Here is a 17856-nt window from a genome sequence, read left to right on the forward strand (position 1 = left end):
TTAATATTACTGGTTTATTGAGGAAATGCTTTTGAGGCTGACTGGGTAAGAATAAGTGAAGGTTGCCTACAGAAAACCCTGAACCACGAAAAGTGAGGGCCAAAGTCACTGGTGTAGGAAGCGAGACGAAGAGAGGACAGTGTGATATAAGCCAGCATTTCTACTTTTCTACTGCTGCTATGTTAACAGAAACTGGAGAAGTACGTTCTATATCAGTAGGTTTCAGTGAGGGTGCCCTGCTTTTGTCACAAAATTAACCGTTTAAAATATATGGTTATTGTACGTGCTACCTGCATCAGTATTCAGAAGGCCTATAGTAGTAGTCAGACCCCTTCTGTCGTCGAAAAAAAAGAGGCCCCATTTTAAAACACACAAATGGTTTTGGAAAAATATGGTCATGGGTCTCGACGAAATCAAGAATGACTGTGCTGGCGAAGGCCACCAGGAATTACTACTGTGCTCTTAAAAAGAAGTCTGCATTCCCCCTACAGAATACATTTAAGAATTTAGTAAGATTCTGATAATAAACGGCCGTTTCCCATATAGAGCATCAACAGAAAGGTCCTTGTAATGGAGACACGGTGTGTTATCTGAGGGGTGGGAACTGTCTCACAACTAACCGAAGTCTAGACTTGTCCTGCTTATAACATCTCGGGACGTACCGCATAGAAAACACCATTCGCAAAATTTCTGCTATTGTTGCGTCACGCAGCTATCGTACGGACAACATATAGAACACCATCTCAGTTAGTCAATTGGTGCATTGTTACCTAGCAACGGGCGTTGCTTACAGAGTTATTAGCAAGGGCCTACATGCTACAGTGTTATTGCTGGCAGAGGGTTGTAGACGATAGTCGAAATATTCAACAAGCCCTTGTTCTGCATTGCAAGTACAAGAACTTACTGATGATATGTAATAAATGTTTTAGTGTTAAATGTAACAATAAAAATAAATTCAAATGCTTGCTTCGTATATGTCTACAACTTTTATTCATAACATTTTTCTGTCTGATGAATGTTTAACGAAATAAGAAATATATACACGTGCGTCTATTCATATAAATTCGTCATTGAAGATAACGGTAAAAGGTAAAGCTATCCCTGTAACAGGCCGTGGAGGCCCATAGGGATGTGAGACGTCGAGACTCTAAGACAGTCGGCTTGAAGATGGCGGTGAGATTGTCAGCTTTGCGCGCCGTCTGCCCTTTACCCCAAGGAAGATTCCTGGTACTCATTTCTGGTAGAGGCTGAGTCGACCCCAGGCCATAGTGCGGCTGGAAAGATTAGGTAAATTGAAAATTCCAATGACCTAATCAGGTATTGAACCCGCAACCTTCCGGCTTGTAGCATAGTGTCTCAACCAACTACGCTATCACGTGCTCCCCCCCCCCACGTCTTTGAAGATGTGCAATATAAATTAAAATTGAAGACACTTGACAGTTAAATTCAACGGAAATCCACGCAGCGGTTGCTTATTTGTTTCTTTCGTACAGACGGACAGACGTATAAAACTTCAGAGGTACTTCGCAGGATTTGAACACGCCTAAAATCTAAACATTGCGTTCTTACCGTACTCATACGGGCATGCTTTGCTGTCTGCGTCTGAGTCTCGAAGTTTAGGGGGCGTCAGGGCAATTTATGGCTGTTCCTACTTTTGTTGCAGCACATGTGAGAGAGGCTGATTTATATGTACCAATACAAACGGAGTTCAAGTGCAGTCCGTATGTGTCGAGTCTGCTAGGGGCCATGCCAACGTGCCCCCCTCCTACTAAGTCTGCTGCTATTATTAACACGCAAATTGCTGTCTTCGAGAAGGCTCTTGCGTATCATGCAGTTCTTCTTTGTCTGCGTTACGAATTATCCTGAAGCTTTTTCTGATAAAAAAATTGAAATTCTTGGGCCCATTGTGGTCATGTGAATTATAACACCTATTTGAGCCCTACATTATGTCATATATAAACCATAATATCACAATATGAAGATTTCATTTGGTATACTTTTTTTACTGAGCTTCGAGGTGTAATGGTTAACATAACAGCATGGAACATACTCGTTCTTATAAAACTAACATTTTCTCACCTGGTTAACAACTTCCTGCCTTTTTATGGAACCCGAAGATGTTTTACCATATTAAAAAAAAAACGCCTGCCAACGGTCCATATCCTGAGCCAACTGAATCTAATCCACATTCTCTCATTGCTATGACTGAAGAATAACATATTCTGGGAAGTAACGCCGTGTAGTCTGGTAGAAGTAACTAAAGTTTCGGAGGAACCTGCACTCTCAGGATCGATGAGTAAGTATAGCAAGCAAACGAGCTATACTTGTTTGTTTCCTTACAAAGCTTACTCTCCAGTCCTGAAGATGGAGGCAGTATGTTCCTCCGAAACATCGATAAACTTCTACCAGGCCGAAATAGCGTCAGATTCCAGATGGTACGACTGTTTTATATTAAAATTATCATCTCATCTGAGTCTAGGTCAAATGGTTCTCTTTCCTGCAAGTTTTCGGATATGTATCTGAATGTATTCTCATCTCTTTCATGCGTTCTACATGTATAGTCGAGCCGTTCCTCCTTGATTTATTGCAGTATTTTGTAATGAGTAGGTCTACAAATTATGAAGCTCTTTGTTCGCTTCTTTGTTCCATCCTCCTGTTGTTTGCTCCCCCTCTCTCTCTCTCTCTTAGGTCCAGATATTCTCTACAAATATTCTACATACGTAATCATGCAACTGTGTGAAGAGTTGCGCAGTTTCGGGCTGTCGACAAGTGGTGGTCCTCCAGCTTTGGAATTAGGCGGAGGGCTAGTAACTCCTTCCGGTAAAATAACTAGAATGATACTTGTAACGCAGGTCCATGCCTTAAATTAATGCTCATATCTTGTTGTCTCTTATAAGGATTTTGAAAACGCTGGTTACTCTCTTTTGTATATATTACGTAATCTTTCACAGTCTTTCGATTTCGAGGACATCTAATGTTAATTAGGAAATATTAAAAAAAAGGACCTCACCGCCGTCCGTGTGCCGATTGTCTAGAAAATGTGGGAGCCTCGACGTCTCTAAAACGTATTGCCCTCCACAGCCCGTTACAAGGATAGCTTTCCCTTTTTTACCTTGCAAAAAGGGTGACTTGTTATGCATTCTGAAGTCGCTCTTAACTTCGATTTCGGGCAGAAGGTTTATTAATACGAGGTTTTCCTGATTTTCGTCAGACCTGTATAGAAATTGCAGGAATTATCTGTAACTGGGTTACGTCATTTCCTGCTACATGTTTTCTAGATATCGAAATCGTCTTAAAATAACCCACCAATTAATACAAGTGTTCCGAACTTTCATAATCCTTCAGTTTTTTATCAGTTTATATAACCTTCTCATTTGACATCTGAGTTTCACGAAGAAATATTGTGAACAGAGAACGTCCTCAGGCGAAGTTGAAGGTTTTGTGATCAAAAACGTCTGCATGCATTTCCCATTTCTACTACACGTACAATATTATCTGTCTAGATCATCCATCTTGATTTAATACCCTCACTCACTCATGGATTTGAGCCCTTCTTGAGAAGCTGCGAATTGTGCAGCTACTCAAGAACTTCTCAGCATTTTATGGCAACTGAAGGTTCATCACCGCGTTCACAAGAGCCCTCCACTGGTCACAATCCTGAGACAGATGAATCCAATCCCTACCATCCTATCCTATCTCTCTAAGATCCATTTTAATATTGTTCACCCACCTACCTCTTGGTCTTCCCAGTGGTCTCTTTCCTTCTGGCTTTCCCACCTGTATCCCATATGCATTCCTCTGCTCCCCCATTTGATCTGATACCCACAGGATCTTAATTGTTGCTATAAAGTTGACCACACTAACATCAATATTTAATTATGTTAATTGGTACAGCGTTAAGTTAAGAGCATATAATTTATATAATTACGGCGTCTTGTTCCTTTGTTCGCAGGACCTCTGTACTCTTCGTCTCCATTTCCTTCATTGTGCTGATGATAATATCCTTGGCATGGCTTGCTTTCTATTACGTCCAGAGGTTTCGGTATGTTCACGCAAAGGACAGACTGTCTGTAAGTATACGTGTTTTCGTTGGCAAGTCTTGCATATCTATAGCTAAGTCAAGGTATTTAATCCGGATTTTTGTTTTAGGTGTGAGGTTTGAAGTTTTAATATCAGCGGTGAAAATTTAGATTGTGGTCTTCTGGCCTATGACACCATCAGGTATCATAGGTTGCAACTATAGAACCTATAAGGTTGGTAACCACGTAAGACTACACGGCGCCATAATACCAGAGCACCACAATCTGATTTTTTTCCGTGGTTTATTTTAGACGTCAATACCTCAGGCTATTCAAAGTGTAACTGGAAGTTGCGGACAGACTTTGGGCACAAATTCCACTATCAAAACAAGAAAAAAATGTCCATATCAGCGCGCGTCCGGTACCATTTAATTTGTGAGCTATATATGAAAGAGTACATTCATATAATAAGTGCACAAAATGTCCTCCATGAGATTCAATGCACGCCTCGACACGTCTCACCAAGGACCTCCACATCCGTACAAAGATGCGGGGGCAGTTGCGGATAGTCTGACAGGCATCCACAGTGCTATGAAGTGCCTCTCCGTTTCCAACAGGAGCTGCATACACACGGGTGTTCAGGTGCCCCCACAGGTAAAAATCCAGAGGATTCAAATCTTGCGTGGAGCGTGGAGACATGCAGTGGTTCCTGCTCTACCTGTCCATTGGGCGTGACAGGTGTTACTGAGAACATCTCGCACAGCACGGAGTACCATCGCGCATGTACCGCGTTCGTGCTGTGACTGCCAGTGGTACATCTTCCAGGAGCTCCAGTGGTTGTCTGCAAGCCGAAGTGGCAACACATGCGGGCCTTCTAGTCACAAACAGTCCCTGCGCACGCATTGATACAGAACTGCTGCTGGTATTCTTTCGGCTATGTTCCGGACACATGTTGATATGGACATTATTTATTCTTTTGTTTTGTTTATGTGGAACTCGTGTCCAGAGTTTGTCGGCACCTTTCGGTTGCAGTCTGTATACAGTCAAATGGTAGGTAGGATGGTTATCGAATCATGAATTGGAGATATTTGGTTTAGGCCGTGGCCCATTCGAAGTCCTATCGTAATTTACATGAAGGGACTGAGGAAAATCAGAAAATACCTCGCCAGTTTAGCCACTGTCCCGGCCGAGATTGGAACCGAGCACTTCCCGAATACAAATTTAGAGCTTTACCGTCTTGCTCGATATCTAAATCTTGTTTAAGATGTTGTCATCTTGTTTCGTCACTGGACACCCAACGTCCGCCAAGTTTTTATTGAACGGTGACATCTGACATTCGCCTACGGGTGCATTTGTCTTAAACATTACTTTTGCTTAAATGTCAAAATTTGTCTTAGAAACTTTAAATATCGACAGATAAATAATCGAAGCATTCATTTACTTACTCTCTCATTTCTGGAAGTATAGAAATTCTGACAAATATTATTTTTCAATAAGAATATAAATCGATTAATATTAGCAATGTCGGGAGTAATTAAATTATTCCACCATTAGGCTTATAATCAATAATTACACAACACTACAGATATGTGGTTCATTCTATGACATATACGGAATAAGATGTATTTTTATTATTAAATTGTACGTTGACCAAAAACATGACAGTGAAAAGCTGTATCACGCCGAATTTTTGGTTAGCCCATTTTTTTTCTATGCAAGACACATGAACCTATTTAGGCCTATCATTGGTTACGCTGTTTAAGTACCACGCCATTCAGACGTATGGGGGAATGTAGGTAAAACTCCACCTTTCTTGAACTCGACACTAGATGGAAATGAGTGGTTAGTTTCATGTCCCTGCTGCTTTATACCTGGAGAAATAGCTCCGGTAACCATGAGATAGGAGTCTGGCTGGGCCCCAGAGCTGCTCTGGACGTTGCGGAGAAGAGAAAAATTTCTTGCCCCTGGCTGGAATCGAACCACGGTTGTCCAGCCCGTAGCTCATCGCTATACTGACTAAGCTTACGAATAAGGCCGGGCCATAGCTCAAGCAGTTAGTCGCCGGCTTCCCACCGTGGCGGTCCGGGTTCGAGTCCGGGTCTGGTCAAGTGGGATTTGTGGTGGACAAAGGGGCACTGAGGCAGGTTTTCTCCGAGTACTTCGGTTTCCCTTGCCAGTCTTCATTCCACCAAATTCTCCATCATAATCACCGGGGCAGGTACAATAGGCCGACAGTGGCCGACGTGCCGAGTGGACTCAGCTGGATTCCACCCCCCCTTGTGCGAATAAAAAAAAACTTATAAATATATTTCTCTACACTAATAAAACATTTTTTTATCATATTATGTTATAACAATTGTAAAGATGCTAAGAAAAAACGAAATGAGTACCAGGAATTAATTAATTTTCCTGGGGAGTAAAGCGCGGCCGGCGTGTAAGGCTGACAGCCTTACCGCCATCTTTGAGCAGATTGGCTAGATAATGTGGGACCCTCATCGTCTTACAACCTTATGGGTATTCACGGCCTGGTACAGGGATAGCTTTACTTTTTTACTTTTTATTAAGAAAAAACGTCAGAAGTGAAAAGATATTTTTTGACTAAAATTTAATAAAAGCGTGGCATAGTGGATTGTGACCAGTTTTGAAATCAGAGTGTTAAACTTAAACCTAGTTAAAAAGTTTATTTTATTTTTCCGCAGTCTTGTTTATTAATGTTGTTAATAATCGGAAGAATGTTTACAGTCTAATTCTGTGCCTTGATGTTGGAAATTTAACAATTTCATTGTTTTAATGTGCCAAAGAAAGCGTTTACAAAGTTCGGTTACCACGTGAACGTCCCAACGGAATGTCTATAGGGGTGTATTTACTTAGGGCGGCAAGAGTCAAAAATGGATACCATGAGAGGAGCCAACTTCACAGCGCGCCGTATTCATTGCACGCTTCTTGTGGCTTTCTGAGTAGGGGTGATCTGGAAAGAACTGATGACTTCTGCTTACATTCAGATATTTCTGTACGTACTTCGAAACATCTGCATTTTCATTTCTACCATAACGTGAGTTCTTTTTCGAATGAAAACTACTCGCATGTCAGCTCTTTAAAGCGAGCGCTGAAGGAACGTGCAGGGCGATTCTGAACTATTGTCGGGGTTTCCGTTTATAGGCCACGGAAACCCCGACAATAATTTAAAATCATCCTGTAGATTCCGGACGTTCGAATACGTAACTGCCTCGATAGTGCCCTGGTTTCAGCACCAGTTCTCTGAGTTTAATGCTGAAGGACATATCGGGTGTTGTGTGAATGTTACGCCTACCTCAGGACTCTTGCGAACTCTATTTAATTCTCCAAGAACGGGCTTTATTTGAACAAACCCAAATACTTTTTAAACTTTCAACAGTCTTTCCGAAATTATCTAGAAATTCGGCTTATACCGCAACGGTTCTGTGTTCTGATGGTTCTGGGTTCGTATCTTGATCAGGACACTTACTGCTCGATTTACATTCTCCGTGGGTTTCCTAAGTACTTCCAGGCAAATACCAGGATACAACCAATTTATGTAATATATTTTCAATTAATTATTCACTATAAATTCATTCGAGGCTATACAGCCTACACCACCGACATAGTCATTAAAGTAAGTAAACAAATTTACAATTTGAAGAGTTGTATCTTCTGGGATATATGTAGTCCCTTTGTTGATTTTCGACGGATTACGCGACTTTACATCCAAGAAGGTAGAGGTCTGTGAGAACCCCACATCCTACAAACATACGAACTGCTCCGAAGTCACCTTTACTAATATAGCAGAAGACAGTACAATAATCGCATTTATGATTAACCTTTCAGTTTAGAAAGATACAACATGCAAGGGCCAGGGACATTAAAATATAAATTTTAATTTTTTTTATTATTTATTTATTAAGCAATCAGAATCTACGATTCTATAAGCTAGTCTGCTGGCGTAGCGGCCTCCGTAGTCTAGAGGTAACGTTCCCACCTCACGACTCGTAGTACGCGGGTTCAAATACCCGGCGGAAGTCGTCGAATTTTTAAGGGCGGAAAAATTCACGGAACAAGTCCTCCGGGAGGGACTTTAAGCCGTGGGTCCCGTGTCGTAGCTTTACGGCACGTAAAAGAACCTTATACCTCCAAAGGAGGTCACTGAGCCAAAATTGCGGACGTTTCCCGCCCAACAGCACTCACTAATACCTCCGGTAGATGGGGGAAGCATTATAGATACCTCTCAGCTAGTAGAGCCGGTCTCGCTGGCTGGGCGGGACTGATGGTAAGCACCAATACCGGTAGGATATAGAGACTGGTAGAAATCATAGAGGGAAGCACAATGGACCACTATAAGTCTAAGTGCATGGGGAAACCCACCCTCTCCAATAACTAACTAACTAACTAACTAACTAACTAACTAGTCTGCTGGCGTAAGAGCTGTGATGCTCTTTAATGACATGGTGAGTCCCCCAGTGGGAGGTTCCTCATTAGTTTTCTTTTAGGTCAGCTGGCCAGTGTCTTCGGAGTCTTCGATTGTGCTGCGGTTCTACGAGTGATTGTAGGATGTCGTTTGGGTGGTTTGCTAGTTTGTTGTGGTGTGAGGTACTTTTTTTCTCTGATGACGTCCTTGATGTATGGTATATTTAGGTCTGTATGTAACGTTTGGATAAATTTTAACAGAGAGACCATTTGATGCAATTAAAATGGAGCATAAATGCAATCTAAACAAGAATAACTATTGATTCTTTTGTAGCATACTGCATTATAAGGTAAAGAAAAGTTGTCCTGTGCTTAATTAATTAACCACAACTCCATGAAGTCGTCATTGGATTTTTTTAAATTGACCTAATCCTTACAGCCGCACTATGGCCCTGGGGTCGACTAAGCCTCTAACAAAAATGAGTACCAGGAATATTCTTGGGGGTAAAGGGCAGCCGGCGCGTAGGGCTGACAACCTTGCCGCCGTGTATGGCCCGATTGTCTAGAAAAATGTGGGAACCTCAACATCTCACAACCTTATGTGCCTCCACGGCCTGTTGCAGGGATAGATTTACTTTTTTTACTTTTACTTATCAATAATTCGTTTGTCTCAAATAATTGAAAAATAGTGATTTATGGACTGAAAAGAATTGGAAGGAAGCTGTCGTGCCCTAGTTTACTGCCCTTTTCCGATTCGAGGAACTGAGAAAGACCACGAAAGTCCTCAGTCGAGATAGATGGTATCCCAGGCGGAATTCAACCGGTCATCTCCCGAATACAAGTATTTTTGAAGTGTAACTGGTTAAGTCCATTCGCGGTATGTCCGTATGAAATAGTCATCATGGCATGGCAAGCACATTTGCCGTAACATTTTGGATACTTGCCACTTTAACAATTGACCGCTGAATCTACACAAAAACAATCATTGATCCACGTGGCTGCCTCTACCGATGTCCTCGTAAATACCACCGGCCTTCATTCAAGGTCATGATCGCTAGACGGATTGTCCTAGAATAAGTATCCCAATTGTCTTACCGTTTGAATCTTGAAAGTCATCGAAATAATACAGGGTGTCCGGGTGAAAGGTGTTCAAAATAAAAAGTTTATATCTCGGCAACTAATTGTCATGGACGTATCCGGTTTATGTCATCGGAAGGAAAACCCTGAAAGTCTTTCTCATGCCCGGCTTACGCGCATGCTCCAGCTTGTGACCTTCGGCGAGCTCAGTAAAGATGTCAACACCAAAGGAATAGGTTCAATGCGTGTTGTGGTTGGTAGAGTTGCAATCTCTTACGGCTGTCCAGCGTCGTTTTAGATCACAATTTGCACATCAACCTCCTACACGGAAAAGCATTCGGTTCTGGGACAACAAACTGAGGATTACAGGCAGTTTGTTGCGTGTAAAATCTCCTGCAAAGACACGGACTTCTGAAGAAAATCTCAATCATAGTAGAGAGGCATTCCAGCAAAGTCCGCGCAAATCAATTCGTGCTGCTAGCTTGCAGTTACAAATTCCATGTTCAGCAGTGAACGATGCACTGCACAAAAGGCTCCGCCAAAGAGCGAACAAGATTCAAACGATTCATGCACTAGAACCGAGTGACCAAGTAGCACACATAAACATCGCTGTGGAAATGCTAGAAAGAATTGACGCGTTACCCGATTTCCTCCGCCAAGTATGTTTCTCGGACGAGGCGACGTTCCATGTTAACGGAGTTGTTAACAGGTACAACTGCAGGATTTGGGGCAGTCAAAATCCACATGACACATATGAGTCGGAGAGAGGCAGTTCCAAAGTGAACGTGTGGGCCAGCTTTCCTTTTCGGAAATGACTGTGACCAGACGTTCGTGCTTTGACATGTTGGAGCTGTATGCGCTGCCCTAATTACACCTCAAACTAATCTCCAACGAGTTGGGACACCGTCACATTGCTGTCATTATGTTAGGAATCACCTGGCCAGAGAGGTGGCTGGGAGATGGATCGGCAGAGGTGAACCAATCACTTGGCCTCCTAGGTCACCAGATTTAGTCCCACTGCATTTTATGGTGTCATGTGAAGAACATTGTCTACCAGGTTGAGATCAACGACCTTCAACACCTTGAAGCCTGCATAAGGGACGCTATGGCTACGGTAACACCAAACTTGCTTCAAGCAACGTGGAACGTGGTCGAATATCGTCTGGATATTTGTCATTCCACCAAGGGAGCCCACATTGAAATTTATTGGGAAAGTTATATACTCAGAGAATACTTTGATAATTTCCCTCTGTAATGGTGTAACACATAAGTGTGTATAATAAATACTTTCTGAGATATATTTTCGATACCTTTCCTCCAGACAACCTGTACGTATAGTAACTACTGCGATGTAGATGGCCAAACACCGACGTTCGCTGGCTCAGGATTTAATGAACCTTCGGTTTCCATTATATGAAGGAATTTCTTTGAGAACTCAGTGACTGCCCTCCTTTACATTAAGATACTGTATCACAACGATGCTTAACGTCGCACGTAATAATAGTGCATAAGCAAAACGTGCCAGCTTCCTACGGGCTGTGCTGTTTTTCAGCCTTATCATAGGCCTTGAATGACACCGAGGCCAAGAGGTCTGACTGCCGAGAGCGAACTTCCTGCAGGGAAGGCACAATAGTGGTGCAGAATACGCAATCCAAGACTTCGCGATGTCAAAACAAAATGTTTTAGCTAACAATTAATGTCAATAAATTGACCATGGCTTCTTCGTTCCCCTTTTTCAACGGTTTTTTGCTCTTTTTTATTATCAGATTTTCTTTCATTAAGGAAAGAAAGTGGGCGTATGAGATCATCACCTCTTTATCTTCTCCCTGGTTGAGGCGCTATGCTACAAGTCGGAAGGTCGCGGGTTCGAGTCCCGATGAAGTTTCTTATTTTCAATTGACCTAAACCTTCCAGCCGCACTGTGGCCCTGGAATCGACTCAGCCTCTAACAAAAGTGAGTACCAGGAATTAATTAAATAATTTTCCTGGGGAGTAAAGCGCGGCCGGCGCGTAAGACTGACAACCTTACCGCCATCTTTGAGCCGATTGTCTAGATAATGTGGGACCCTCAACGTCTCACAACCCTATGGGCCTTCACGGCCTGGTACAGGGATAGCTTTACCTTTACTTTAAAGGGCGGCCGGCTGGCGCGTAAGGCTGACAGCCTTACCGCCATCTGTGAGCCAATTGTCTAGAAAAAATGTGGGAGCCTCGACGTCTCACGACCTTATGGGCCTTCACGACCTGTTAAAAGGACAGCTTTATTCAGTTTCTGAAACAGCTGACCGATTTTCACGAAAATTGGTATGAACGTTCGGACATTGAAGGCCACCCGAACTATGTCTCTTTTTTTTCCTACACTTAATAGTAACATGGCAGACAGGATGGTCTAATTGTAACGCCCTGTACATGTATGAGGGAGGAGCTTGGTTCGAATCTCGGCTGGGACACCGGCTATCCTGATTGAGGATTTTCGTGATTTTCTTCAGTCCTTCCAAGTAATTTCCGGCGTAGTACTTCGATTAGGCCAAAACCGCTTCCTTCCAAATCCTTTACAATTCATCATTCATGGATCGTCCTACCGTTCGACGTTATATAATGTAGATACTGACGGCGTCGTAAAATAGCCCTCAATAAACATGGCGAATACGCAAACCTCTGAGGTGGGAGAGAGACACGCTAGCGCCTCTTGATACAAGGTTCCAGTAGGATATATGGTAGCTAATATTCGAAAAATATGCGATTATTGTTGAGTTTTTTGTAGAACATAAAATAACGACATGGCCGCCGTAAAGAGTTGTCTTTAGCTTTCCATTTGATGGAGGTACGTAATGAACCATTAGAGCTAGGTATGTGAAAATTAATACGGAAACACATTATTATACATGAAAAACATCTGTTACGTCAGCAATTATAAATATGGTTACGGTGCATAACTTTCAGGGGATAGTTCATTCGGATTAGCGATGGGGTGCGGGCTGGACGGCCGTGTTTCGATTCCCGATAGGGGCAAACAATTTGTCTTTACTCCACAGCGTTTAGACCGTTTCTGGGGTTCACCCAATCTATCCAATGGGTAACTAGGGGCTCTATCCCCGAGGATAAAGCAGCTGGGGCGTGAAGCTGACCACTCACCATAATCTAGTGCAGAGGTTAAGAACGGTGGAGCTATATCTCCATTGCCCCATATGTCTCCATGGCGTTGTGTTTAAATTAATTAAGGGCAGGGACGACTGTACTTTTATCCGACGAATTGGACGTATACAGACTCTGTATATAAGTATTAAATTCCGTCAAATGGGGCGACCTCGTGCCACTTCATTTTTATCACAACTTGACGTCATTTTTATCAGTTGTGCCATTAAGTAGAAAGTTAAACCAGTTTTCTGTTCTACTCATAGTTAACAGTACGGCTGATAAAATTACATCACGCTGTGATAAAAGTGACGCGGCAAAAAGTCGTCCCATTTGACTGTTGAATAAATTAATAGTAATAGTAGTGGAACTGTAAGACTACAAATCTATGTAGTAGGGATGTAGACTTCTGTGATTTGTGGACGGAGCTCTTGTAGTTTTACTGCTAGCCTCGAGACAGCGCTAGCCATCATATCAGAGCCATCGAAATGTTGTTCCAAGGTTCTTTATTTTACCTTGACGCACAAAAACATCTCTGTGGCAAGATTCCCAATACAGCAGTTTAAAATAGATTGACAGTATTTTAGACACGCACTTTATAATGAGTTATTCGCAGCCGTTTTCATGTGAACGTAGAAGACAGTGCAGAACAATGGGTCCTGTTTTATTGTTAGGCTGCACAAGATACATCTACTGAAATAATTATGCAGCTACAAAAACAGGGTAGGCACAAAATTTCGAACTGTTGAAGAATGGGCCCTTGTCTAACTTTGTACAAGGAAATTCCAAAATAATGCTTTCAGATTATGAATATACCATTATATAATAAATGCACATAATTAATAATGAATTTGATAGAATGTGGAAGGAAGCAGCCGTTCCCTAATTTTCGGTACTATCCGAAAGGTCGCTGGTTCGATTTCCGATGACGCCATTGGATTTTTCTGTTGACCTAACCCTTCCAGCTGCACTATGGCCCTGGGATCGGCCCAGCCTCTTAACAGAAATGAGTACCAGGAATCTTCCTGGAGTAAAAGGCGGCCGGCGCGTGAGGCTGACAATCTCACCGCCATCTGCGAGCCGATTGTCTAGAGAAAATGTGGGAACCACGACGTCTCACAACCCTATGGGTCTTCGCGGCCTGTTACTGGGATAGCTTTACCTTTACCTTTGCATTTACCTGGAGGGACTGAGGTAAACCATTAAAACATAACCAAATAATTTTGTCTAACGGTAAAGTTCCAGATTCCTATTCGGGAGATGCTTGGTTTGAATCTCGCCCGAGGCAATGGCTGTCCTAAGAGGATTTTGTTTTCCTCAGTCCTCCGAGGCTAGTTCCGCTGTGGTACATAAATTAGACCAAGAGCTTTTCCTTCATAATCCTTTTCAATTCATCAGTCATCCTGTCATGCAACGGATACTGACAACGGCGTTAAGTAATCGCTTACAAAACGAAAACATATCAGGATAACAAGTGTCCTGGCAGAGTTCGAATCGGTCACCTTCCGAATTAACGTGAGAAGCGTTACCGCATTGGCTTTTAATGTGGGTCTAATTCTGAAGTAATACATGATATTTCTTTCTTTTTTGTAGGCTCATTAACATTTCAAAGCCCAGCAGTTCCTATATGGCTTAATGTACCATTTGTTTTAGCGTACTAAACCTCTACCTTCTGCCCACAAAATGTATCTGTGCATTTTGTATGGTTCTCATAGTAAACAGCGACTGTTTCCCTAAACGTCATTAACCGGTTGGGCTTTGTAGCGGAGACATGTGTTTGCTGTGAGGTACGAACAGAGCCAATAGTCATACCATGTTAAGTACCTCCACTGTAGCCCTGCGAGTCGTAAAAGGCTACGAAAAGGGAACCCAGTGCCTGGGGGTATAACTGGGCCACCCTGTTCCTGGAGGATATAGAGAGGGGATCCTGGTCCTTCAGGTTGAGGGAATCCCGAAGCGGAGACAGTAAAATATGATCACGAGTCCCGTGGGACTCGGAACTAAACATCACTGTGCTGTCGAGGACCACCAGCAATTTAGCAGTCAGTTGTTTATTCTTTGAAGGGTCAATTTAAGCGTAATATAATGTATGAATCACGAAACTCTTTTCGGAGATGACCCCCAGAGTGAGTACCAGATTCTACCTGCTGCAGTGAATGCATCATTTGTAGGGCAATACGTGTTACATCATGGCCCTGCCTGATAGCAGGATGTGTCCATATTACACTCTTAAATCGATGTATTCTTCGCTTTACACGCTGTAAATAAGGGCGGGACAGCTGTATGTTTGCGTAGGACTTCTGCTGACGTTCTATGGGCCTGTATCAGCTCAGTGTCTTCGAGTTCTCAAACTGATACGTTTACCATATTAGCCAAGACCAGTAACTGCTAACAGAAAAGTTCTGAACTTGGAAGCTCAAGGTCCCATGATTCATTACACAGGAAAACATATTTTGTTTCCTTCGATAACGTAAGTGAAACAAGACGTCTTCGATGCTGATCACAAAAATGATAACCAGAAAGTTGTAACAAGCATACGTTTTGTGCTATCCTCTTTTTGTTTGTATGCATATGAACGTACGTGTAACTTATAACACAATTTAAAAATAACGCTAAATGGGAATAAACCTGTATTTACTAATAAAACATCGTAGTCCCACATTATGGTTAATTACAGGAACAACATAAAATAAGTTCTAGCAAGAAGTAATCGTGGTCGTTCTGGTAAATTGCTGCTGGTCACGCCAGTGATTCTTGGTTCCGAGTCCCTCGAGACTCACGACCATATTTTTATGTCCCACTCGCCTACTTTCCTTACACTACATACTACTGCATACGACACGGACAGCATAAAAACACCGCGGCCAGCAGTTCTTCTGTTGTTGCGTGTGTATTTGTTACCGCGAGAATATGTTTGATAAGCCGTTGCTAAGCAGTCGCCGTCCATTCTGGCTCCACTAATCCGTTTTTCAGGCGTTATGGAAGAGAGACAGACGGTAAGGTTATCTCATAAATCTCTCTTCATTTTTTAAAATAAGAAAAGTAGGCTATAAAGAAGCGAGAAAAAAAAAACATGCTGTTTTGACTCTGAATTCATTACAGAAAACTATGACACGATGAAAATATTTGTGTCCAGATTTGAAATCACCATATGTCAGAATTAATTTTAAAACTTTGTTATTTTGTTACCATAGTCTTTTTTTTAGTGGGTTATTTAATGTCGTCAGTGTCTGGACTATGTAGCGTTGGATGATTACGATGAACTGGAAAATATTTTTGAAGGAAACGGCCCTAGCCTAATCAAGGGACTGAGGAAACCCAAGCCGTGGTTCCTGCCGACGTTCGAAACGAGCATCTTCCGTATCCGCGTTACAGTTAGGCCAACTTCTAGGTCATACCCTCGTTAACTAATATTATTAAAGCTATTCTCTTTAAATAAGTGAGAAAGTAATTCAGACCATGGAGCAAAGATCTTTTAGATAATAGGATTTGAGGTTCTCACAGCGGTGGTTATGAAGAGTTCTATCGTTGTGGCAAGCAAGCTGATTTGTTGCTTGGTTTGTTTTTCGACCCTGAAGGTGGAGGTAACATATTCCTCCGAAATATCTGTCGACTTTCAAAGGACTACGCGACGTTATATCCCAGAAGATAAAATTCTCCTTTTAGATAAATTAATAATCGTTCATTTGTTTAAGACATTCTCCAACTTCTGTGGAACCTGAAGATTCATTACCATGTTCACAAGAGGCAATTTGGCCTCTTTCCTGAGCCACATGAAGTCAGCCCACATATTTAGATCCAATTTCTTACGAGGTCCACTTTAATATTATCACCCCATATACGTCAAATTCCCCACCCGGCCCTTTACTTCACGGTATTTAGACTGAGATTTTGTGTTTCTTACCTCTCCTGTGAGTGCTACATGATGTGCCCATCTCACTAATGTTGTTACACTTTGAAGAAATTAATTACATCCCATATAAAATAAATTAAATTAACTCTCATAACTGAAAAATATGGCAACAAGTATTTCGACTAATTTAATCCCCCCCCCTTAAGGAAGTTAATCTATGAACTTGACTGACAGCAGTGTTTTGTTTTCGTTACAGAGGCGGTTATGCAGTGCTGCCAAGAAGGCATTGTCAAAAATTCCAACAAAGAACATAAAGTCTGAAGATAAGGTGAGTTCAGAGATTTTACGCCAGAAATCTTATTTATGCGGGATTTGAGATTCTCACGCCAGGGACTAGGAAGGTTGTAGTCTTTTGGGTTGTAATGGCCTGTAGTGGGAGGAACATATCGCCTTCATTTTCAGGGTTGATGAGTAAGAAGAAACCAAACTACACTGCGTCACATCCCAGAAGATAATTTATTTCAATTTTTGTTATACAGGAAGTTGGTCTCACAAATTCAGCTGTTAATCCTATATATATATAACTCAAACTTAAAAAATTCCATGCACTAGGAAAACATTTAAGATTAATTAATTAAAATTAATTAATGATTTATACCTTCCTTTATAGGAAATTCAAGGTGATGGTGAATGCTGTGCTGTATGCATTGAACCATACAAGATCTCTGATGTACTTCGTATCTTGCCATGCAGGTAAATATGTAAAGGGACCCATGCATGTTGATAGAAGTGGTGACACCAGTCATCACCATATGTTTCTTGAGCCTTGCAAGTCTTATTGGCGTGCACACTTTGAAATATGTTCTGGTTTCAGTTTCAAGTTATTGTGTTATCCCATCTGTAACAGGCTAATGATGCATGCCTCCCAACAGTCTGATACTGAAACACTTATCTCGAAAGGTCCCCACTCATACAGAAACCCACATGAAAATGCTGTATCATGATACAAGTATTGCTAATTCAGTCAACATACATAGTGATCATTAAATTTCATATAAGTGACTATAAGAAGAGAGAAATTAACTAATACTGTAAAAACGTTAGAAACTAAAAAGAAACATATCCTCATGGAACATACATAATAATTAGAGACATATAAACTGAAACAAAATATGAAATGAGAGGGAAAAAATAACAATAGTCATGTTATCTAATAAAAGTATAAGGAAATATTTAAAAATTATAGAGATGTAACATTCTTTTGTTGGATCTCAGAGAGATAGGATGGGATGGTATGGTTTGGATTGATCTGGCTCAGGATAGGGACCAGTGGAGGGTTCTTGTGAACATGAT

General features: G+C 41.7%; 1 protein-coding gene across 1 annotated transcript in view; it reads left to right on the forward strand.

Annotated features, from left to right (window-relative positions):
* LOC111874852 (protein goliath) overlaps positions 1–17856 on the forward strand; it is a gene marked incomplete at its 5' end in the record, with an annotated part of 107326 nt that overhangs the window by 75898 nt on the left and 13572 nt on the right. Inside the window, 3 exon segments of the mRNA XM_023870700.2 lie at positions 3953–4070; positions 16760–16831; positions 17174–17256. Of these exon segments, the coding sequence (XP_023726468.1) occupies positions 3953–4070; positions 16760–16831; positions 17174–17256 (273 nt within the window).

This window comes from Cryptotermes secundus, unplaced genomic scaffold (assembly GCF_002891405.2).
Source record: "Cryptotermes secundus unplaced genomic scaffold, Csec_1.0 scaffold160, whole genome shotgun sequence".
In the NCBI taxonomy this organism is placed as follows: domain Eukaryota; kingdom Metazoa; phylum Arthropoda; class Insecta; order Blattodea; family Kalotermitidae; genus Cryptotermes; species Cryptotermes secundus.